The sequence below is a fragment of the Anolis sagrei genome, chromosome 4 (assembly GCF_037176765.1).
Source record: "Anolis sagrei isolate rAnoSag1 chromosome 4, rAnoSag1.mat, whole genome shotgun sequence".
Classification (NCBI taxonomy): domain Eukaryota; kingdom Metazoa; phylum Chordata; class Lepidosauria; order Squamata; family Dactyloidae; genus Anolis; species Anolis sagrei.
The window spans coordinates 57338590-57364100 of NC_090024.1; the positions used below are offsets into that span (position 1 = coordinate 57338590).

A 25511-nucleotide genomic window follows, 5' to 3' on the forward strand; every position below is an offset into this window, starting at 1 on the left:
AAGGGTATCCCTCTGGGCAGTTCAACCAGGAAATCCCAACTGGATGGCCCCCCATGAGGGTCTTCCTCCAGGGGCAATCCAAGAATAGGCAACTTGGAAGTCCCTGAACAGACTCAGAAGTTGAGTGGGCAGATCAAAAGACAACCTGGCAAAATGGCACTACCTAAAAGAATCCCACACTTTGTGTGACTGTGGAACAGAACATGCAACTCAGCATCTGTATGCTTGTCCACTATGCCCTGTCTCATGTACAGAGGAAGAATTGTTGGAGGCTACAGACAATGCCATTGCTGTTGCACATTTTTGGTCAAAAGATATTTAGCCGCCTGTGCTCCTTCTATTTTTATCAGTTTTATACTGATTTAAACAACACTTTCTATACGAAATAAATAACCATCTTGTCATAAAACAGATCCTGAAAGGGAATTGTTCAGCACATGTGATGGCTTCTAGGTTGGGTAAAGCTTATGTAGTCAATACTGCATGATTTCCCATAGCACTCTGGTGTGACTGAGATTATGAAAGCATATTTAGTGTACTTTTGGTATACAATAGTCATTTCCATGCTAAGTTAAAACATTCTGGGAATGTCCCTTAAGCAGTTTGTAACTGAAAGCTCTAAGGGATCAAGTAAACATTTTGAAAGAACCTATCCATTCTTTAAGATCATCAGATTAAGTGGTTGCCTTGCAGGACCTGTATGAATTAGAAACATGGTGAATACTTGGGAACAGAGAGCCATTTTTCGTGGTTCCACTGTGGAATTTTTGCCCCAAGATGTCCATTTAACATCTTCTCTCTCACATCATTACTTAAATATGTGTTTATTCCAGCAGGCATTTGTTAATTTGTATGACTAATTTCCCATATAGTGCAATAGCTTTTATTGTCTTTCCATAGTTTTTTCTTGATAGCCTATTTTAATATTGCTATTACAATATAGTAGCTTTGAGCATCTTTGGATGAAAAGAACATATAACTTGACTAAAATAAATGCATTTATTCATATTTCATACTGTTTTTATACATATAATTGTTTCAAATTATATATTCAAGGAGTGTCTTTGTTTGTATTGTTTTTTTCCCTTAATTCTCTCCTCTTTAATGTTGCTGCTTTAAAATATTCCAGTGCAGTTGTGCAGTAGTATACAGCCATTTATTTACCATCTGTTTATTAAATAATCTACATCACCCAAGAGAGACTGGAATCTATACTATGTCTGTGTTGTAGAACAAAAGCTCTCATCTAAATACAAGCATATTGTTTTCCCTAAGACGCTTACTCCTTTCTGTTACGTTTTTCTGCTAAAATGAAGACAAAAGAAATGTCAGTGCTCAGGAAGATTTTGTGTCAGTGAGTGGTAAGGGCAAGAACTGAAAAGGATCAGTGAATCAGATGTAATTTGGGTTGTGTTTGAGATACCAAATCTGTGTTTTGCTGACGGCCACTATTTGAAAAGCTGCATAGGCGTTTCTATCAAACAGAAAGAACTTTATCCCTATTTTCTTTCTGGCATGCCCCTGATGACTTTGTTCAATAAGCAAAGAGGATTGTGGGAAGTAGAACTGGATAACATGCCTTCATAAAGATGCGTAAATGAGTTTCACTATGAATATGAGGACTGAACATTTTTGTGATTGTATTTTCCCTTACAGGTAGCTTTAAAAATAGACCATTTATGTTGATTTAATTAGCTCAGGGACAGGGGAGAATAGCATAGACCATAAAATGTCACTTAAAAAATGTCTGTGAGGCATAATCTAACATGAAGATTTCACATTTTCTTTGTATAACAAAAAGAAAATGAATAGCTGAAAATGCACTTTTGAAAAATAAAACTAGTCTGCACTTCTACCTTGTTCTCTTTTGTCTTCTGTTCAGTTACGAAGATGTCCTAGCTACATTAGAGCAGTGCCATCATTTCTTTTAATAATATATTTAAATATATATCATTATTATTTTTATAATATTATTCAAATCAGATATTGGATATCTATGTGAAACCTCAAACATTTGTTATTAAGATTGCTTGGGAAACTAATGTGGCGTTCTAATATCCCAATTAGCACAGTGGCTTTAAAATTTAGCAGGAGGAACTTGCAACAAGAAATAATTCTAAATTACAGAAATTGGGACAGGTAGATTTAACAAATATATTAGAAGTTTATTGTTCTGTGCTTCAAGTCAACTCCAACTCATGGCAAACTTATGCTGGAACTTCACCTTTTCTTAGTGGAATTTGTATGGCTGAAATATTGTGGTTTTTCCAAGCATATGTGTTGGGTTTCGTGAACGGGCAAGAATTTGACTTTCATCTTCTAGAGTTCTAATCCAGAACTCAAATTGGCCCTATCCAGCAAAATGCCCATATATGCCATAAAATGCACTTCCCTCCGCAACTTTTAACTTCACGAGCTACTGAAAATTGACCACAAATGGTTTTCTTATGGAGGTTTTATGTTAAGGATTTGCAGGATTTCCTCCTCACGTAGGATTCCACTGTTGCACAGTCAACCAGCATCAGATACTGCCAATAATTCTAAATAACAGTTTATATTTTGCAAATTTTCATTTGTAGAATAAAATAGAATAAGTATATTGTCATTGTATATTGTACATGAAATTAAATGCTTTCCCCAGCATACATCACAAACAAACACACACATCCCTCCACACTCCCACTCCACTGCACAGCCCCCAATGCCATATCAATGTGAAGCCATAGAGTTCAATATAGTTACAGCTCCAGGAGAAAAGCTGTCTCTCAGTTTGTTTGTCCTTGCCTTTGTCACCGTGTACTGTCTGTCAGTTGGTAATAATTCCAAAAAAAGAATATGCTGGATGAGATGGATCCCCAAGAACGCTCTGAGCTTTCTTAAGGCAGCGGGACCTACAAAGTTCTTCCAAAGAGGGGAGAGGGCAACCAATGATTGTGCAAAAGTGTTGACCCTTTGGAGCATCTTCCTATCTGCCACTGTGCAGTTACCAAACTATGTGCAGGTGCAGTAGGTTAGGGCACTTTATAGGTTAGCGGTAGAAAGTCACCAGCGGTTTTTCATTAAGTTGTTGGTTGTAGAGATTAAGTAAGAGTTCTGTATTTTTTTAAAAGATATTTTAAGCCTGTATTCTCAAATAAATTACCATCAGCTCATTTCTTAGAATCAGAAGTACAACTGTAGTAATGTATGTATTTATGTGGAACTTGGAACCAAATTGATTACTTACTTCTTCATTTCTGAATAGACATGGACAAGATTGTAAACGTTAACACATTGTTTAAAGTGTTGTGTCCATTTTATAAAAGGCAATAGTTGAAAATAGAAATACCATGATCTTTCCACTTGTCTTTAGTCCTTTTCCATAGCTATAACGTTCAATATGATTCTGTTATGTGCATCAGCAATAATAAGAGTAATCCTCTCTCTCGTCTTAAACATCTGGAGTTCATTATTTATGTAATCTCTGTAGTTACTATAATTCATCTTTATAATTTTATATCAAATAAAGACTTAAAAAAAACAGATCTGGAAAATGGATGGAAAATTCATTTTGCCTACTCCGATATTTCATATTCTATGCAACCTTTTTTTTTTTACTTTTTTACTTTTTAAAAGCATTTCTGTCATTTCCAACTACTTTACTACTGTTGTTTTCATCCTATAGCCAGGTTTAGAAGTATGAGTTCATATCTTATTTTAAGGCTAAACTATTTGTAGTAATACAAATAGTTGTTTCCTTTATAAAATGGTAAATCCATAGACATTGCCTTTCTATTTAACATGGTAAGTTGTAGACATTGCCTGTCAGGATTGGGACTCTCAATGCAGGAGGAAGGGCTGTTTTGCTACAGTACAGCCAGTCCCCAAACAACGAACAAGATAGGTTCTGTAGGTTTGTTTAGACACCTTCCTTATAAACAGTGTGTTGGGGGCAGAAGAAGTACATTTTAAAAGTTTAATTACACACACACACTATTTATTTATTTATTTATTTAGTACATTTCTATCCCTCCCTTCTCCCCACAAGGGGACTCAGAGCTACCTTTGGATACACACACACACTTTGGATAGCATAGAGAAGGGTTAATACCCCTGTGGTCTTTGTTTTGCTATCAGTGTCCCTGTTCAGAAGATTTTGCCTTACTTGCTGTCCCTGTGGTAATTGGATTTTGAAAAAAATGGCTTGTTGTGGAAACAAAGATTGGTGATAATGCTTCAGGTGAGACCCTTTTCCCCATGATAATTCTTTCAGGAGTACGTTTCCCTTCCTAGGGTAGATTTCTCTCACTTCCTAGTGTCTCACCACCATTCTTAATGTTTGTAACTCAGGGAGTGCCTGTACTCATGACATCTCCAGAGCTATTTGGCAATGGATGGCAGCCCACAGTGGCTTCCTTTTGTGCTAGATTCCAGCTTTCGGGGGCATTGGGCTGTATCCAACAGTCTGTTTCTATTTACATCAATGACATTGAATTCACAGAACCTAGTTCCTGGTTATGAGCAAGTGAAGAACCCAATATAGTTTAGCTATTTGCAGAGCTAGTTGTGTGTCATTTGTGCAAAATCAGTTACCCATCAAGTTCACAATGGCTTACACAACAAGGTACACAAATGGTAGCTGATTTTGTAACGGGAAGAATAAATCCACTACTGCTTGTGCAATTGGAAAAGCCAAAGGAGCTTTGCTAATGCAGGTTTTCTCCACTACCAATACACTGGATTTCTGCCATTTTCATCAAAATTGTTATGTTAGGAGTCAAGGTTCAAATCCCTCCAGCATCTTGTGGTGATGCCTCTCACCTCATAACTGCTATTTGCAGTTTTGTTTTGTTTTTGCAAAAAGTTCTCCTGTGTCCCCTAGACATCCCCATGGAATCGGTAACAGCGATTCATTTCTTCTTTCCTTCTGGTCTTTGTTTTCTATTTGATTAGTTTGGAATGATTCAGTTTAAAATTAGGTTTCTCTCCATTTACCCGGCTCATATCTCACCTATTTCTGTCTGGCATCAAAGTACCACCAGCGTATATAACTGCAATAATGCTTGCCCTGTGCTGCTCCGGCAGCATCCTGTACTTGACAGCCTGGACAAATCTAGCCTTCAGTATAATCCCATTATAAAAGATTACTACCAAACATTTGGCATTTAGGATTGTGCTAACCTTGCTGTCTCCATGGTGAGAGATGTCTTTAGCACAGCACATGGTTTATTATTCCCAGTCTTACCTCTGTCTTGTTCCCAGGCTTCTCTGCAGAACTTTATGCTCCATGATAAGTTAGTGACAGTGGTGTTTGTTTCTTGTTAGGCTTCACATTTTTAAAGGTGTGGCACAAATCCAAAGATTTATGCCAATAGTGTTTGCTTCTGGGAGAACATAATATGTTATGCTCTTGGTCAGCAGTGTTTTACAGTAATAAAGAAAAATGTGCATGTAAGACCTCTTCTAATTAGTGGTCTACCCCAATAACAATCATTTGAGATAGGCCATTGGGTTTGCTGGTCAGAAAAAAATCCTGGCTTTAAATGCACACACACAATCTATGAGCTTGAGATACATGATAATCGCGTTGTTGAACATATACTTTAATTGCTTGATAAATGAAGCTGGTTAATTGAAGATTACTGTTAAGGTGCATGAGATTAGAGATGAATTTTACAACTATTATGAATTATTCATATAATTAGATATGAGTTTAAATGGTTTAGTTCTCTAGTGTACTCTAAATGAGATTGCATGCTTGGTACTTTGGTTTTTGTACTTTACACCTCAGTACATATGATTTCATTTGTTGCATATAAGAATTAAGAAAACATGTCTAATTCCACAAAGGCATGAGGACATGAAATGTAATGTAATACATTAGTATACACTTTTATTAGTGAACTTTATTTCACTTTGAGTACAGAAAGGGAAGATTTGCATTCTTTGGGCCCAAGGGTAAAGCATTCTTTGGGATTCATAACAACCCATAGGATTTGGGTCATTGAGGGTAAAAACAAATCAGCCTGACTTGATTATGTTGCCTTAAAAAAAAAAGCCATGGAATTAGCTTTCGGGCAAATGCCAGTTTGCATTTAAGATGACTGTTGTATTAAAATACATCCACAGTGAAACATTAAAATGAATCTTTAGTGTGAGTCAACCTGCCATACGTAACCCGAGTTTTATCCCTATTTATTTATTTATTTATTTATTTATTTGTGATGAGCCAAGTCCAAAGTTATAGAGGTAGACACAGTGAAACTTTTGCCTCCTCTCACCTTCACTTTTCCACCCCCAAAAATTCCCAAATAATAGTTACAGAAGTTTTAGAATCATACTATTATTATTATTATTAACTTTATTTGTACCCCGCTAGCATCTCCCGAAGGACTCGATGTGGCTTACAAAGGCCAAGGCCTCAAAACACAACATAACAATACACAACATAAAGCAAATTAAAAACAGTTAAAGCAAAATTAAACAACGAGCAATAAACAATACACCAAGACACAATAAAACTGGGTCGGGACAGAGTACTGGGTAGAGATTAAAAGTGCTGATGTGACAGGTGATATGTAAGGATTATAGGGTAAGTGCAGTGTGCCAGCAATCTTAATTCTAATAAAGTGCTTCTGGGACTTGTTATTGGAGTTTTCCTATTCTGGAAAGGCACATCGGAACAGCCAGGTCTTCAAGTTCTTTCTAAAGACTGCCAACATAGGGGCCTGTCTAAGATCTTTGGGGAGGGTGTTCCAGAATCGGGGGGCCACCACAGAAAAGGCCCTGTCTCGTGTCCCCACCAAACGCGCCTGTGACGCAGGCGGAATCACAAGCAGCGCCTCTTCGAATGAACGAAGTGGACGCGTGGGTTCGTACACGGAGATGCAGTCACACAGGTAGGATGGTCCCAAACCATTTAGGGCTTTGTAGGTAAGCACCTGCACCTTAAATTGGGCTCGGAAAATAAACGGCAGCCAGTGGAGATCCTTGAACAGGAGGGTTGACCTCTCTCTGTAAGGAGCACCAGTTAACATCCTGGCCGCTGCCCGTTGGACCAATTGAAATTTCCGGTCCGTTTTCAAAGAGTTGGAAGAGGCCACATAGGCCATCCAGTCCAGCTCTCCTCCTTGATCCTTAGATTATTTTGAAGCTGGGGTTGCATGGGGACAGAAGTGGAGAGGAGAGCTTGCCCCCTTTTCCAGATCCATTGAATCCCACTGGATTGAACATCACAATTGCATGCTGACCTTTGTTACTACATGGGAACTTCTGCCTCAAAAGGTTGAGCAGGCTTCTTCCTTTTATCTGTTTTAAAAGTTGATTAATGTCTTCCTGATCAATTGAAGAAAAAAACAAGAATGCTCATTAAAGCAATAGAGGAAGCAGAACTAGGGATGAAAATGGATTCATTCGATGTGTTGTCAAAGGCTTTTACAGCCAGAATCACTGGAGTGTTGTGTGGTTTCTGAGCTGTATGGTCATGTTCTAACAGCATCCTCTGAAGATGCCAGCCACTCCAGACAAGACAAGAGTTCTTTCTCCCACCCTGGACATTCCACAGGTATATAAACCTCACTTGTTTAGTTTCCCCTCAACCTCTGAGGATGCCTGGCATACATGTGGGCGAAACGGCAAGAGAAAATGCTGCTAGAACATGGCCATTGAGCCTGGAATTCATTTGGTTTGGTTAAGAACACACCAAATTGTCACTTTCTAGTTGAGTGTATGAACTTGAACAGAACTTCATTATTCACACTTTTTGTAATTTTGTGATACAACTCTCTAAAAATAGTATATTAAAGGAAGGGGGCACACAAAAATACATATATTAGAGAAAATACAATGCATTATAAGTGAACCTACTTATAAAATGTGTACATTAGTATCACAAATATAATATGAGCACAAAATCCATATGCGTGTTGGTGTGTAATTGTTTTTTTAAAAAAACAATGATCCTGATTTTAAAGTAGTTGGTGTTAATTTAATATTAGAAAAAAGAGCCTCGAAGCAGTTGAAATTAAGAGACAGTGCTTAGAGTAGTTGGAAAAGGTCAGGTTGGTCCCTTCAAAATCAGACCTTTAAGGAGAAATCAAAGCTAGAAATATTGGGTTTTTAAATGTTATACAGTATTCTTATGTCTGTTTTTTTAATGAAAGTGTTGCTTTGGAAGCCCTAGCTAATGTACTCCTGAACATTTTGTTTTCCTTTTCTGTATTCTTCCAAATACTGTCCAGAGAGCAAGATGTAAACAACCTAATGCGTATTCTCCCATCTCTCCTTCTTTTGAGACCTGAAAACATGAAGAAGGAAATCATGTTCTTCCTCCTTTAATGCAGAGCCAAGAAACATCCAAAGAAATGATTGTGCTAGGGAGGTGATGTTTGTAGAAGAACATAAATGAAGAACATAAATGAATCTAAGCTCAGTGTAAAAAGTTGCATGGTTGGATGTAGATGTTCAATGTTAGATGTAAATGTTCAATCCTTGCTTTGCTGTCTATATATTACTTGGTAGTTTTACAGCATGTGTTTATTGTGATTGTTAGAGGGGGAAACACCTGTGGTTAAAATACATTGTTACGACAGGGAAAACTAGATCATAATACTTAGGAAGATATATATATATATATATTTAGGATTGTACTAACTCCCTCAGGTGTGAACAGCAGACAGGATTGAAACAAGGAAAAATGAGAGGGGACTATCAGTATTTTTGAGGAAACGAGAAAGCCTGAAGTTTTTAGAGTTTCAAATTTCTTTTTCAGAATTTGAGAAGCACACCACACACATAAAAATTGATAGTATTCTAAGGAGACCTGAACATATTTAGTGAGGACACAGTGTGTCCCCACTAAATATGTGTGTTGCATGTTCTACCCCCCCCTCCCCAAAGTTGTGAAAGCAGCATATCAATGAGTCCAGTTGAGAAGTTTATTGCAGGGCCAGCCTTGTGAGCTTCTACAATCTGTGGAATGTTTGGGTGAACAGAGATAAGAACATATTCCAGAGTAAGTTGTTTCTTTCCACTGAGAGGGAACCTATGAGTTCACACTGAATGTTATTTTTGGATCTCCTCAGCGGAGAATTGAGAGCTATACCCATTTGATGTCACTTCTGGATACTTTGGGTGTCCCAGTGTGGTCCACTGTTCTGAGTTGTACCCTCTATCGTTTTTTGCTCTGTAATAGAAATTTTGTGTCTAGAAGTCCATTTTGGGAGGCAGAGTACAAACAAAATCAAATAAATGAATAAATCATAAGTCCCATCGATGAGAACGTTTGAGCCATGGATACTAAAGTTAAAGAAAATCAAATAGAGAGGTAGGAAGTAAGGAAATGACTACCTTAAAAGCCTGGCAGTTTACAGTATTCAGGAGTTAATTGGCTCAGGAGGTATTGTGCCATTGCATTAAAACGCTCCTTTCTGTGTTCAACTTCCTATCCCTCTTAGAGACAGCAATAAAGTGCTCAAGCTCAGGGCTGATAATTATATGAAGTTTGTTCTATCAACAGCTCCTAGGACTTAGATCTTGAACAAATTTCTAAAAGCATAAAAGAAGAAGTTAACACCAAAGCCTCTCTTAGTACTGCCGATTTTGATAGGGGGAAATTAGATGTTGCATATAGCTTGCATGGTTTCAGCTGGATTTTGGAAAGAGTGTAAAGTCTCAACAAGCTGAAATAAACATTGAGGTATATCTCTCAAGAGAAAAATGAGAACATATATCAGAGAATCTAGATAGACAACTCTTTTTCTGAAACATGGTGTTTTTTTTATTAACTAGCACAATAATAATGAAGTACCACCCTCCATCCTCCAACTGTACATAATGTACCTCTTCAGAATTCTTTTATTTGGATAACTCTTGTAGATTTTAATGTCATATATTTTCTGTATGATAAAACACCTTGTTTTCAGTTACTTTTTAGTTGTTTCTGATTTACTTCCTTTACATTTTGATGCTATGTACTTGGTTTCCTGTCTATTTTGTGATTTAAAATTTAAAAAAATCTACTAAATGAATGCATGAATAGACAATCTAATGGAGTTAAATACTTCAGTGCAGCAGTTCCCAACCTTTTTTGAGTCACGACCCCATTTTACAGAGGCAAAATGACCCACGACCCCAATACATTAAAAATAGACTTTTTAAAAGGGTAAATAAAAACATACCGAAAATAGATTTTTCAGTATAAGCAAACAAATATTTGTGCAGGAAATAATGGTGTCATTTTTTTGTTTTCCCTTTTAAAAAATTCATAGCTGATCACTGTTCAGCAACCCTACAGAAAACTCTTGGATTGGGGCCACTGCTTTTGCGACTTTAGCCTTCAAATCACTTCTTGGCTTACAACGACTCCATGTATTTCATAGAGTTTTCTTAGGCAAAGAATACTCATAGGTGGTTTTCCCAGTTTCTTCCTCTGCAGTTAGCCTACAGCACCTGGTATCCATTGGCAGTCTTTCATCCAAGTACTAACCAGGGCTTAGCTTCTAAGATTGGGTAGGATCTGATCTGATGCATTTAAAGTAATTAGGTTTTATCATGTGTAGTAAAGTGGTGCTGAAAATCATTTCCTTGGTGAGCCCCAAACAGTGTTGAGTAGAATTCTTTTGAGTGCCAAGAAAACATCTAAATGTTTCAGTGAAGTCCTCATAGAATGAAAAAATTAAAGTGCAGACTTGCTTTTTGGAATTTCTTTTTGGAATATTTTCAAATCATGGTTGATTGAATCTGTAGGTACCAAATCTGTGGGTACAGTGGGACAACCGTACTCTTATGGCCCTTCCAGACAGGCCCTATACCCAGGATCTGATTCCAGGTTTTCTGTTTATCCTAGATTATCAGGCAGTGCGTACTCATAATCCATCTTAATGCAGAAAACCTGGGATCACATCCTGGGATATAGGGCTTGTCTGAAGAACCCCTAGATCCTGACTTTGTTCTTGAAAGCCTTATAGAGATAGTAAAGAGTGAAAGCTGTGAGGCAGGAAGTAGGCAAGTGTGTTCATCATTGCTATGAATTGATGCTACTGTTTTCTTGATCTAGAGCCTACCCCCCCAATATCCAATAATGGACTGCTTTATGGGACTTTTGTAATTTTTAATGAGATAACATGAGCAATACTTCTTGAAGACTTTAAATGTGCTTTATATAAGCGTCATTACAGTGATTAATTTGATATCACATAAACGTTTGAGCACTTGAATGAACTTAGCTTCTTTGAAATATTACATTTAGAGAGAAGAGGTTGTCAGGTGTTGAACTGAAACAGATTAATTACAAAACTTGTGTGTATGTGTTTACATGCATGAACGCACATACGTTTTCAAATTCTTAAATTTTGCTCTGACTTCATTAGTTTTATTACTGATGATTTATTTGGACACCGTTTATAAAGACAAGTGGCAGCTTTTATGCTTGAGTGTACTAGTGCTTTTCATAATTTTGAAGAATACATATAAGGCACAATATATTTAAGATAAATGTTAGCATGTTAACAGGACTATAAATAACATGTCTTCCCCTTTCAATTAGTTTATGAAAATATTAGCATTACTAATGTCTGTTTCTAAAGAGGACAAATGTCTTCTTAATGTTTCTACAAACATTAGTTTGGAAAGTGATAATTATTCTTCTTTTACTGACTGCTAAAACATATTAAGCTAACTGATCAGAATCATATTTACAGAGGAAACAGCTATGCACTGGAGTAAAAACTACCTACAGCACAATATGTAATTTAATTATGGCTAGTTATATATATCAGTATAATTTGTTAATGTGTACTCTTTGCAGGGAAGAATAATTTTGCCAGGGCTCTGACAATTTTATACAATTTCAGCAAGGGGCTGTCAAAAGAGAGCAATTTTCATTGAATTTCATAGTATTCAGTTGCCTGAAGGAAGAATATCAATGAGAAAGGTACCAGCTTCCCTTTTTAGTTATTCAACTATATGGAAAGAGAGAGATTGCCTCATCCCACTAAAATCCCATTTCATATCAGGTCTATATATAATAGTAGCATCATCCAGTTAGAGATGGATTCTATATGCTTATGAAAAGGTCATGGGTCTCATCTTATAAGGGGCAATTTGAACAAATGCTTATTTTTCACACATTTTTGTAAAAATTGGGAGAAATGGGGCAACTGCACTATGTTTATGGTTCTTTGAAGGTCCAAAATTATGTATTTATAAAGGTTTCTTTAAAATATTTGCATCATGTCTCTTGAGGGTTTGTTTGTTTGTTTGCTACTACGCATTATTAGAGTTTTCTTTATTTGTTGAGGCTGATCTCCACTGGCATAAAAAGGAAATATGTCTAATTATGTAAGTAGTTTTTGCATTACATCCTGAGAGGTTTTATGGGTTTGAATTTAGATATTCCAACATTGAATAAAAGGTATTTCTTCACATGGATAAGAAAATCCCATGAATTTGCAAAACCTTTTTTCAGTTTGTTGGGCATTTTTGACCAAATCATGTATATGAAGCACGGGTCAGAAACTGGGAAAGGCTGACTGGTAAAGGATGCTGAAAAACATACTGACAATGGCTCAGATGTTGTTCAAATGTTGAGTGAATAAAGAGACACTGTAGCTTGGTGTATGTGCAAGGGAAATTGGACTTGCATTTGACAATAAATAAAGGAGGAAATGAAAACTTTTAAAAAGTCTCCTTGATTGAATAAATTGATATGCCATTCAACTGGATGAAGGTAATGGGTATCATGAATAATTTTACCTCGTATGCTATATCATTGTTCAGGGCAATGTTGGGAAAATCTCTCAAAGCATTCATAGTATAGCCAGTCCCTGCCCGAGTTACACACATCTGACTTACAATGACTCACAGTTACAAATGGGGCGAGACAACAGGAAGTGAGAGAAATCTATCCCTAGGAAGGGAAATTCACTCCTGAAAGAGTTACCATGGGGAAAAGGTGTCTCCACTGAAGCTTTGTCACCTATCCTTGTTCTCACAACAAGCCACATTTTGCAAAATCCAGTTATCATAGGGATGGAAAGTGAGGTGAAATCTTCTGAACAGGGGCACAGACAACAAAACAATCGCCGCAGGGGTGTTAACCTTTCTCTATGCTATCCAAAGCTTTATCTGTCTGTCCATCTATCTATATTTATCTGGCTGGAGTTACACTTAAAAATGTACAAACAAATTCAGTTTAAGAACAAACCTACAGAACCTGTCTTGTTCATAACTTGGGAATTGCCTGTATAAGGCTTTGCTCCATAGAGTGTAGTCTGACCAGGAAAACAGCTATTTTGAAGAGAATAAAAATGTTGTGCTAGTTACAAATAATTTTATTTCCTATATTAATCTCTTATATGTGTGAATTTTTCATTGGTTGTTTACAGAATAATTCCTATATAATATGCAGTGCAAAAGCGTTTGAGCAGATGCTCAAAAGTCTAGATAGATGGACGTTCTGAAGCTGTGTAGGAGTAAAAACGTCCACTCAGGGGGATACATTTCTTGTTTGATTTTCGTTAATTAAAAAGGACTGATTGGAACCAGTTATATTCAACAGAAGAGAACAAACTGGCTAACCAAAGTGCCAAAAATACATCATTCAAGCTTTCAAAGTTTCACTTCAGACAAAGATGTTGAGATCATATAGGAGAAGAAAAGTGGTTGTATTTTGTCTCAAATGTTACTTTTTTGCAAATTAAGATAGTTGTCAGTTAAGTGTCGTATTTTGCTACATGACCAACATTGCTACCTCTGAATATGTTCATGCTCAACAGAAAACTAGCGCCTCTGTTCAAATAACTCCCCAGACATCAACAAATCTGATTAATGCAAAAAATATGATACTGCCTTCTCTTAAAAAAAAAATCATTTTTGTGAATGGAACCTGCAGAACTACAGTAGACTGGGCTATCTCATCATTTTTCCATCTTCAAATTGGGAAGAAGTTTGGAGATTTGGAACATCCATATGGCAAAGGCACCTAGAGACCCTTCACCATGCATTGTCAAATCAGGACCATTATCCTGCCGTATGCATGTTCACAAGCCTCTCCTGTCAGAGCAAGGAAAGTGAAAATATGAGAAATTCTGAAAAATGGGCTTTCTAGAGGGTTTTAGCCAAGAGTTGATCCAGAAATAGTAAACCCCAACAACTTTTATGAAATCAGTTGAACTTGTGTAAGAAATCATATTATAATGGAAAACACATATTTGATTTTCTGTTTGTTTCTATTAAGAGTAAGCAAAGACTAAGCTAAATGATATTATTGAGTCTTTTAATATGGAAGAACTCTGTTGTTTCACTAATTGCAGCTAATAACCTATGTTGCATTGGAACATGGTTTTTACATCCCCTTTAACCCTTGATTTTGTGCTTTTTAAAACATTTGCAGCAAGGTTTAGAAGCTGTGAAGGAAGCCGAAAAGTCCATATTGAAAGCAGCATACCGTCAGATTTCAGAGTGGGTGAAGATGGTGTGGTGTATGCCGCCAGAAGCTTTCAGCTTTCTCTGGAGCCTACTGAGTTCCTCTTATATGCTAATGATAAAGAAACCAAGGAAGAGTGGAGAGTGGCAGTGAAACTCGCTCTTGAGCCAGAGGATTCAGTGAAGGTAAAACATGCTAATATCCCTTTTAAGTTATACCAGAAAAGAGCTTTCGGAGATTATCTAACCCCATTTTAGGTTAATGGGTAACTAAATGTATAAATAATTGTAAAGCTTAAAACTAACATTTCTTGATCTTTGTTTTAAAAGCCTGTCTATCTCATTGAAGGTTTGGTCACTTAAGTTATTTACATCTGAGCTTTTTTTGTTTGCACTGAGCTTTGTTGTTTTTTTAAACACTTTTTTACATTTATATCCCAATTTAAATTGGAAGTGGTCATTCATTTATTCTAAACCCATTGAAAGCATTATAGTATTTATTCAAGCAGTTACATATAACCACAAAATAAACAATTCCCCCTCTCTGAGCCATCAATCAAGTTTATTACACTGGAACTGCAGATTTACAGCAGAAGCAGGAAAACCTTTCTGGCAGAGAATATTGGCATTGTCTGAGCCCTCAATAATCAAATGGCGAAGTGTGGAAGGATGGCTAGGTGTAAATTATTTATGGCTCCAGTGAATGTAGGGATAGGCGTCTCCCTCTTGTGGAAATTGCTCTCATCTGAACTGTAGAGAGACATTGCTTGGCTGTGTTTATATGGATATACGCCTTATGGTATCCATCCTATTCCTATCATTACTTGCTCACCTTGTAAAAGATTTGAGATATGCTCTTAAAACAGAAAGATTTGATAAGAAGGAACATTCACATAATTCCTCTTAGATCTCTTCTACACAGCTATATAACCCAGATTATCAAAGCAGATAATCCGCATTATCTGTTTTGAACTGGATTATATGAGTCTACACAGCCATATAATCTAGTTCAAAGCATATAATCTGGATTTTTTATAACAGTGTAAAGGGGGGCAGAGTTTTAAATAGTTTAGGCTTAGTAAATGTTGAAAATTTTAATGCTAGCACTCTTGCTGAGTAAGTTATTTGCACTACTATAGTATGATGTCTCCTTCAACCAATGTAAGAACATAAGTCCCATGTACTAGCCAAAGGATTCTCCTACCGTGGTCCCTACATTGCAAGACCTTCTTCAGTTGTTACAAGGTAGCCTACATGCAGGAAAGCTCTATAGATTAATTTGAAAAACAAAATGTCATTGCAGTATTTTGACAATGGTTTGGATTGGAATTTAATCATTCTTACAGCCAACATGTCAAAATCAGTAAAACTTAAATTTGTAGTGATGCCATTATTTTCATCAGGTCTCTCAAATGAATTGCTAAAAGATTCATCTAAACTGTAGAAATAATGCAATTTAACAATAATTTAATTGTTATAGCTTTGGAATCATGGGAGTTGTAGTTTGGTGAGGCACCAGCACTATTTGGCAAGGAAGGCTAAATAATTTGTAAAACCACAACTTATATGATTCCATGGCATTGAACCATGGCAAAGTGGTGTCAACCTGCATTAAATCAACAATATAGATGTACCTCAAGTTTGGATGAAAATCAATGGCACACCAAGCAATTTACACAAGTGTAGAACTTGCTCTTTGATGTATATAAATTACACTCAAGCACACTAAACCCTAAACTCAAAACAGCCGTCACCACTTGTTTTAAACAGTTCACTAGGAACATAAATGAACCATTGCTTTAGCATCCTTACTGTCCAAACCAGCAGCAGAGATCTTCAAACATCTTCCAAACATGCTGGGAAGAATGTGTTTGGTTGATCTGCTGTGCAGGCCCTTTTAAGCCCATTTTTATATTTTACAAGCAGGTTAGGCAGCTTGGGCCCCACAGATGTTTTGATAGTAAATCACAAAACAACTGTCCTAGTGGGGGATGATGGGAGTTGTAGTCTGAAACATCTAGAGGACATTACTGTTCCTGTCCATCTTACATGCCTAAAACCTCCCCAGAAGAATAAGAGCAAAGCAGTTGATGTTGGGTTTTTTTGTTGTTTTTTTTTTTTTTGGTCGTGTCAGGAGCGACTTGAGAAACTGCAAGTCTCTTCTGGTGTGAGAGAATTGGTCATCTGCAAGATGTTGTCCGGGGACGCCCAGATGTTTTTTGATGTGTTATAATCCTTGTGGGATGCTCATCTTACATTCCCGCATGAGGAGCTGGAGGTGATAGAAGGGAGCTCATCCACACTGTCCCCGGATTTGAATCTGCAACCTGTCGGTCTTCAGTCCTGCCGGCACAGGGGTTTAACCCACTGCGCCACCAGGGGCTTATTATTAATATTGTTGTAACAATATTAATATAGGATTGGAACATGGATTTCTGTCTTTATATGTGCTCAAATGAAATAGTTCCTTTTGTGGTCCACTAACAGCCAAAATTCTAGCTTTTTTACTCAGAAGTAAGCACAACAGTATTTCTATGTTCCTAGCTGTTTCAATTATGTCTTTTTGTGTGGAATAGTCAAGATTACCCATGCATAATGCTTGAAAACATCTGGGTTCTGTATTGTTAAAATACATTATTTTTCTCCTACAGTACATTTAACAGAGAGGATGCAATGTTATTTTTAGAGGTTTGGGAAAGGAGTGTTTCCTTTATTTTTTCTGTATGCCCAAATGAGCTAGCATGTTCGAATGTACATAGGAATCAAGAGAGAAAAGCCAGAATGCTTACAGATGCACGAAGAATTGTTGACACCCTGCAGAGATTAATGCCCACTGTGCAAAATGGGTCATCTATAGCATCCATCATGGCTGACATAGGTTTAAAATAATTACAACATTAATTCTATGGGATTTAATAGGGTCATAAATATTTTAGACATTCCTTACTACTATGTATTAAACTTCTCTTGGAACTCAAATTATTTTTTATCATACCCAGTTCTAAATTTAATGTACGGTAGCATATTACCTGAACAGTAGCTCCAACTAATGAGAAATATCTAAAGGCTTGCTATTAAATTCTGTGCTGTATTAACTAGTCTGCAGTTGGAACATAAAGAGTATAAGGTATTTTCCACACCACCATGGAATAATAAATTCCTTGAAACTCCCTATTTTTAAAGTAGAAACATATTGCTAGAAAACAAAGAGGTCAGTAATATTTTATCGGAGGAAAAACATGTTACATATAATTTTTTACTCCATGTAATTCTGTGAAAACATTCTTATGCCATTTTTAATTATGTGAATGTATATCCAACCATATTGTGTTTTCTTCTTTCTTTCATTATCTTGACTGGAAAGGAGCAAAAGAAAATGGAAGACATAGTATTTCCAAAACAGTCAAATAAGCACAGTGGTCATCTGCAAAGACAGAAGAGAGACTGGGTCATCCCTCCAATCAACTTGCCAGAAAATTCCAGAGGACCCTTTCCTCAGGAATTAGTTAGGGTAAGAGAGAAATGTTGCTCAGAAATGTGTTTGAGCCTTTACATTGGAATGTTTTATCAATATTTTGTTTTCTTTTAACAAAACATATGGGAGTCATGATAAAAGTGGGGAAAATGTTAATGCTTTAATCACTTAAAAAGTACAGTGGTATATAATGTTAAATCCACACTTCTGAATGTGACTATTCTTTGTCCCACGTGCAAAAGCTTCTGGGGGTAAAGTACTCCAAACTGACTATCTCCATTTGACCTAGCAACAGGATAGAGGCCCCTGACCATCCAGTGGGTCAATCTTGGTTCAGCTCTGTTAGGCAGCCCCTTAACCATGGTGGTCCTGTTGCCATGATTGTGATGACCATGAAATGTCAAAGAGGAGGGGAGAAAGGACAAGGTGTTACTTCTCCCCTCTCGAAGTCATGGGGACATTTTTAAAAAAATGTCAGCAATGTTGCCCAGGGATGGCCGATCGCCTTTTGGAATTCTGTGACCATTACAACAGCAACAGGACCACTAAGTTAAATGCCATCTCCCTCTCCCTGCAGCACGAATCCCAGGGAAAGTGGAGTGGTCATGCGAAGAGTGGGGCTGGTTCCAATTCATGATCAGCCAAAATGTGTGGACTACACCAAAGTGCGGGTCTGTTCTTTGGGGAACCTCCAGAGCATTCCCCAACTTTGCCTAATGTGGGACAAAACTGTGTTAAGTGGCCTTGTCCTTTGTTGGATGAAAGAAGGTCCATGTGGAAACCCTGAGGTCAATTCTAGCCCACCCTGCCCTTTTAGATATCTCCTTTGGGAAAAGAAATTGTGGAACCATCATTTTCATGGGCAATAAATAGATGATACTAAGACGAGAATGGAAAATGTCTGTGTTGGTTTGTTTCCACCCTTTTGTTTATCTGGTTTGATTTTGGTTGAATGCTTTACTATTTTGTTTTTTTTGCTGAGAACATAATAAGATTCCTTCTGCCATTGTGTCTTCACACAAGTAATGGTGCATATCGTTTCATTGCATTGTTTATTGAGTTCAGAAGCCAGGAAAATAATTTGTATTTTTGAAAGCATTGCATAGTTCCAGTATCATCACCCTGACATTTTAAGCTTAGTTACCACACATTTCCTCCTTCGGCACCGTCCGTCTACAATGGATTAAATGACACTGTTGGCACATCATATCACAGTTACTTCCTTCTGTAATTCTCATCCAAGGTATAATTTGAAAGCTGTTTACCTTTTAATAGCAGGTGAGATTGAAAACATCTTTGTGGTTGTGGGTTTTATATATATATATATATATATATATATATATATATATATATATATATATATATATATATAATTTTATTCTCAAACAAGTTTAGAATAATTTACTTGAATCTAAAAGTAAAGTAGAAACTGATTTTTAAATATGTGATTTTAAATGCATTTATTTTCCTCCACATGCTTTTGTTATTGTCAAAGAATGCAAATAAGGTGGCTAAGGAAGAAGACACAGTCTTGTGCGTCCAGTTCAGAAATACATGAGATATATACGAAAAGTACTTTCTGTTGCAATCCAGAGCAGAGAACGAGGCCTAAGATAACTATCCACCACACTTGGCTGTGAAAAACAATCCTTTTTTATTGAAGAAAAATTGTTACAAAATAAAGGAAAAATGCAAGTCAAAAGCCACAGCAAAATCAGCAAACATGAATTTAAATGGACAAAGCAAAATCAAAAGCCTCTCTGAGAAATACTTGAATCTGTTAGCAATCCACTAACCGTACTTGATATCCTAGAAATCTTTCCATACTATGGCCAGGAAACCGGGAGAACTGCCAAGGTCTTCATCAATTCTGAAACGATGCCTGAACTGAGGGAATCAACCTGCCGTATTGCAATTAAAACTCAAGAATCGGTTCCGTGAACCGCCCTTCTGTTTTGAAGACAATGTTTTTAATTCTTGAATTCGGGAGGATCGACGCAAACTGAGTGTTTTATTTCTGTCTTCCCAAATTTGGCTCCTTCTGTTGTCATTACAGTTAACAGGTGCAGAAGGGAGGGAAAGTTCAAGGTCTCCCTCTGCAACATTCTCATTAACACTGGTACTTTCATTTTCCAAATCTACAGAAGTTCCTTCCTCACTAATTTCAGGAACATTGGCATTTTCCAAACCTACAGCAGATTCTTCCTCACTAATTTCAGGAGCATTGGCATCAAAAGGTACATTTCCACTAGCATCAGTAAATATACTTTCATTAGCATCAGGAGGAACAAACAGAGAATCAGGTTCAAGTTCAAACTCAGGCTGAACCCCATCACTTTCAATCATGGAATCAGTATCTTTAAAATTAAAAATACATAGTTGTACATACTAGGCATCTTTTATTTCATAACTTTTTCTGTGGTAGAGTTTGAGGTATTTGAAACTGAAGTCCTCTTATGTGAAATAAATTCGGACAATAAAGTGCTTCAGTGTCTTTTGAACTTATTTTAATCCTCAGAAGAAATGTCAAGCATGGACATAGATTCTTTCTTTCTATAGCTTAAAATTATTTAATTCTTGAGTTCAGAGAGAATGTCACACAGGCTAATCATATACTGTCACACTGTTATTTGCTATGTCATAAATGTCTTATGGCTGTTTAAAACCAGAAAAGAAAAGAAAAAAGGAATTACCATACTGTTGGCAAACCAGCTTTCTTCTGTGCTTCTATGTCCCAATATTGCAGTATCACATAACATGGTACTAAGAGCTATACAACATGAGACTGTGGACGAGTCTACACTGACCAGTAAATCAAGAGCAATTCTGCTCCAAACTGACCCTGGAGGCAAACTGACCCTGGAGGCAGTCACTGGACTGTCATCTCACATTCTATGTTGCTGTTGCTGTTGCCTTTTCCAGCTGGCCACAGATCTCCAAGCAAGCACCTCACTGTTGTGAGCACCTTATGCCAACATCACCTTATGCCTAGAAGAGTTGTGAGCACCTTATGCCAACCACATGACCATGAAGGAGGAGGGGGCTTGTCAGGAATAGTGATGGCAGTGGCACGGATTCAGGCAAAAGGGAATGGCTGATGTGTACCACGTAGATAACAAGCCAATCCATATCAGACCTGAGCCAGCTGTCCATATTGTGCAATGCCACGGAATACTCCAGGGTTTCTGTCAAAAGCCAGAGCATCCCCAGACTTTCCCTGAAGTGACTCAAAGCCAGATTAATCCAGTATAATCCATGATATTGGAAGTGAAGAAACACTGTGAAGACAGCCATTTAGGCGGAGTCCGGGTTTTCATGCCCATATAGATGAGCCCTATGTTTTATGACTGGAGGTGTTTTAACATCACATTTTACAAGGACTCATTTTCCTTCGGCAATAATGAGAGTGAGCCACAGGAAAAATGGTTATCCATTCAGCCAATGGCATTGACCAGCTAGGGAAAAAACAGATAAAGGGTTTTCTCATGACCTGATGGTTTCACCATAGAACTGCCCATCTGACTGTGGGGATGTAGATAAAATAACATTGGGCTCAACAGTGTCAATAAAGTTAGCATTTTCACATTTCCAGAGACTTGTCCACCTTGCCTCAAGCATTCACACATTAGGAAAACTTCCAAGGCCATTTCCAAGATACAAAGTGTGAATAAAATGATGCACATATTTTAAAATGGAACTAGAGAAAATGAACATGATTCTGGGGAGAAATGCAAACACATTCATTTGGCAGTGGGAAGATGTAAATTATGTAAACAAGTGCATAAATTAGGAAAGTTATTTTAAACGCTAACGGAATTTCAATGCAGGAAGAAAATACAAAGTCTCAAAAGTCAGTTCTAAACAAAGACAGGAAAACTATTATGGAGTATGAAAAAAAAAAACTCAATGAAATCAAAACAAATGTTTGCATTTTTAGATAAGGCTCATGTCCCTAGGCAGATATCAGTAAGCTAAATTACCATCAAAGACCATTTCAAAGTCAGTTTTTAGGACTTGGTTACATAAATCCATTTCCTAAGATTGTACACAAAGGTCAACATTCAGGAAGTCAATGCACATTTTCGTGAGGAGCAGGAATAGACTCTGTTGAGAAGAGGTGTAAATTTACTGTATAATTATTTGTTAATTCACTAGTGAAATACCAGTAGAAAGATATCCCTAACCAATCTGCAGCTCTTAAAAGCAGGATTGCTGTAGGAATTGAAGACTCATCTGTCTCTGTGTTGGCCACATGTTCATAGGTCCTGCTATTCAGGGAGTAAATAATTACAACAGGTCGGGAAAGAAAAATCTCCTGATTGGCCTTTCTGCAATTTAAATTAGGACAGCAAGGATCTCTAGCTCTGTTGTTTTACAGAGTGGACAACAAAATGCCTACTGATATGTTTTTTTTTTTACTAGGTTTTGGATGGGCATATTGAGTATTCGCGTTTGGGCATATTGAGTATTCGTGTAGAGTTTGGTCCAGATCCATCATTGTTTGTGTCCACAGTGTTCTCTGGGTGTAGGTGAACTACAACTCCCAAACTCAACATCAATGCCCACCAAACCCTTCTAGTATTTTCTGTTGGTCATGGGAGTCCTGTGTGCCAAGTTTGATTCAATTCCATCATTGGTTGAGTTCAGAATGCTCTTTGATTGTAGGTGAACTATAAATCCCAGCAACTACAACTCCCAAATGACAAAATCAATTTTTGAGTGAAGGACATAGATTGGGTTGTTAGGTGTCTTGTGTCCAAATTTGGTGTCAATTCCCCCAGTGGTTTTTAAGTTCTGTTAATCCCACAAACGAACATTACATTTTTATTTATATAGATTAAGGAGAAAAAAAACCACTTTGAATTTTCTTTTTTCTTCCTCTCAAAATAGTATAGCATCGGTAGTTCTTAACTTCTGAACTATCTTCATATCAACACCTTTAAGTTATTTTCTTTTATCCATTCCTTGACGGGTCCAGCTTGTTGTCTTAAATATGTGTATTCTGCTGTCTTGCTAATAGAAAAGTTAGATGGTCCATATTCATTATATCTAATATCATTTCTAGCCAGTCTTCTGACGGTGGTATTTTATTTTGTCTCCAAACTCTTGCAAAAACAATTTGTGCTGCTGATGTTAGATAAACTAACAGCTTCTCTGTGTTTATATCCCAGTCCATATTGCTAATCCCCAAGAGGTAATTATCTGGTTTTAAGGGAGAGGTTGTTTTCAGCATCTTTTGACATACTTCCTGGATTGTTTTCCAAAAAGACTTGATTTTTTCCACAGGACCACCACATATGGTGGAAGTTCCCTTCTTTAGACCCACATTTCCAGCATTTGTTATTTATATCATTTCAGAATTTTGCCAATTTGTATGGTGTTAGGTACCACTGGTACATCATCTTCACATCTAGAAGAGTGAATCTTGGTCCTCCATTTTTTCAGATGTTAAAATAACATGTCCAATGCAGCCACTTGATGGGTCATTCCTAGTTTGCTGAATATTATATCAGGAAGCATGCTATCTATCTGTGGTTTAATCACAGTAGTCCTGGACTAAAATGATGATATTTGATATTCTAATTCAATTTTACATATTATTCTTTTAAATCACCTAATAACCAAGAGTTTTGTGTTAAACAATACATACATGTAAGATATAAATGGGATAGAATAAAATTGTAGTAACACCAGGACCAGGATGCAGTAATATCAATTCTTAGTTCAGATATGGTGTAGTGACTGTTTTTTTTCTCTTTTTCCCTAACTAATGGCGTCCTTAAGACATACCTTACATAAGTTTTCCTGAAGCTGAGAGTCTGTGAGCATTTCTATGGTCAACAGAATGAACAATATGGTGGCATCCATTAGTATATCTAACAATCTAGCTGCCCTGTTTTTGAATAACAGTATTTTAGATGCCATCCCAACTAGCCCAATGCACATACGTATGTATGTTTGTTTTTTAACAGAAAGATAACTCATTGTGGACAATATGGGCTGGTTATTCAGAATGAGTACTCAAACAGTTTAGAAATAGCAAGGTTGCTTCTTTGTTTAGCAGCTAACACTTCTGATTGCTTATGTGTTTAACAAAACCATCATCTTCTTGGTACCTAGATCAGATCTGATCGTGATAAAAGCCTTTCCCTGCGGTACAGCGTTACTGGACCAGGAGCTGATCAACCCCCCACAGGCATTTTTATCATCAACCCCATCTCAGGTCAACTGTCGGTGACAAAACCGTTAGACCGAGAGCAAATCGCTTCCTTTCACGTAAGTCCTTAATTTGCGTTAAACCAGATATTTAAATTAAAAATCTTAACATCTGTTTCAACTTGGAAGAGCACATCTGGCATAGTTTTCTCAGCTTTAGATTTAAAATGTTTGTACGAGATCTGGAATTCTACACATTGTTGCTTTTCATTCATCAGAGCTGGAGATGCTGGTATATAGTTGAGCAACTCAAATCTTTTGTAATAGATTAGAGATAATTTGTTTGTTTATTTACAGAAATTATGTGTCACTTGTCAGGTTTCATGTTGACTGTCCATATGTCTATCTTCTCTGGATTGATTGAGCCTCGGTCTGTTTAGTCACATTCTGTCCTTTTCTGAATAGTGACAGTTCAAAAGATCCACATTTTCTTAGCATCAGTTGTGAAAGAGAAAAAATAGGGATCATTAGCTACTGATGATACCTGACCCCAAAACCTCTGATGACTTACAGCTTCATGAATATGTTTGCATTATTGAAATCTGTGGAATCTCACATGCTAATGACAAAGAGGCTTAACAGCAATCTCCTAACCTTGTGGGAACATTCTGCAAAAAATGAGTCACTGTAAAACAGTGCCTTCACTTCTGTTAGTCAAAAAGAGATACCATGATTAGTGATATCAAAAGTCACTGAGAGGTGCAGGAGAACACATTCCGTCAATTGCTATCATAGGATTTCTGTCAAGGTGACCCAGGCTATTTATGCCCATGATCAGGCTTGTACCCAAAATGGAAGGGATTCAAGGAATCTGTTTCATCCAAGAGAGCCTTGATTTGCTTCCACCACTTGCTGTAAAACCTTACTTATAAAGGGCGAGTAGAAACAAGCTGATAATTATCTAGAGTAGTGATGTCTAGTGAAGTTTTCTTCAACAGATATTTTACAATTACTTTCTAAAGAGGAAACTAAGTCTAAAATGGTCCCTAACTTGGATTCAATTGCTCTGTTGTCCTCAAGAAACCAAATAAATCATGCTGTGTTCCCAAGTAAAAAAAAATCTTAGGAAAAATAGTGTCAGGTGCCTAATTAATCTTCCTATTCCACAGCTCGGCATCAATAGAATTGCCAGAACCAATAGCTGGAAAATCCCTCAAAAGGAGTGCTTCTGGATCTGTTAATCTCTAGATTTGAAATAAATCAATAATGTGGAGTCTATTAATTTCTGTTTTTTTTTTCTTTATGGTTGCAAATTCCATCACGACATGAATTTAGCAGGACTATAGTTTTAACGAGGCAGCATTATTTGATTATAAAATTGCATTTTTAATTTGAAAAATTATATATATATATATATATATATATATATATATCAATATCATGAGGTAGTTTAGATCTATCAGTAATGCCTTAAAAT

The 25511-nt window shown here is 36.9% G+C and overlaps 1 protein-coding gene across 2 annotated transcripts in view; it reads left to right on the top strand.

The window, feature by feature from the left end:
* The window catches only part of CDH2 (cadherin 2), a 158085-nt gene that overhangs the window by 94010 nt on the left and 38564 nt on the right, over positions 1-25511 (top strand). For both annotated transcript variants that reach the window (XM_060775206.2, XM_060775208.2), the window contains exons 3-5: positions 14372-14589; positions 17768-17914; positions 23999-24154. In XM_060775206.2, the coding sequence (XP_060631189.1) occupies positions 14372-14589; positions 17768-17914; positions 23999-24154 (521 nt within the window). The remainder of the gene's footprint in view (positions 1-14371; positions 14590-17767; positions 17915-23998; positions 24155-25511) is intronic.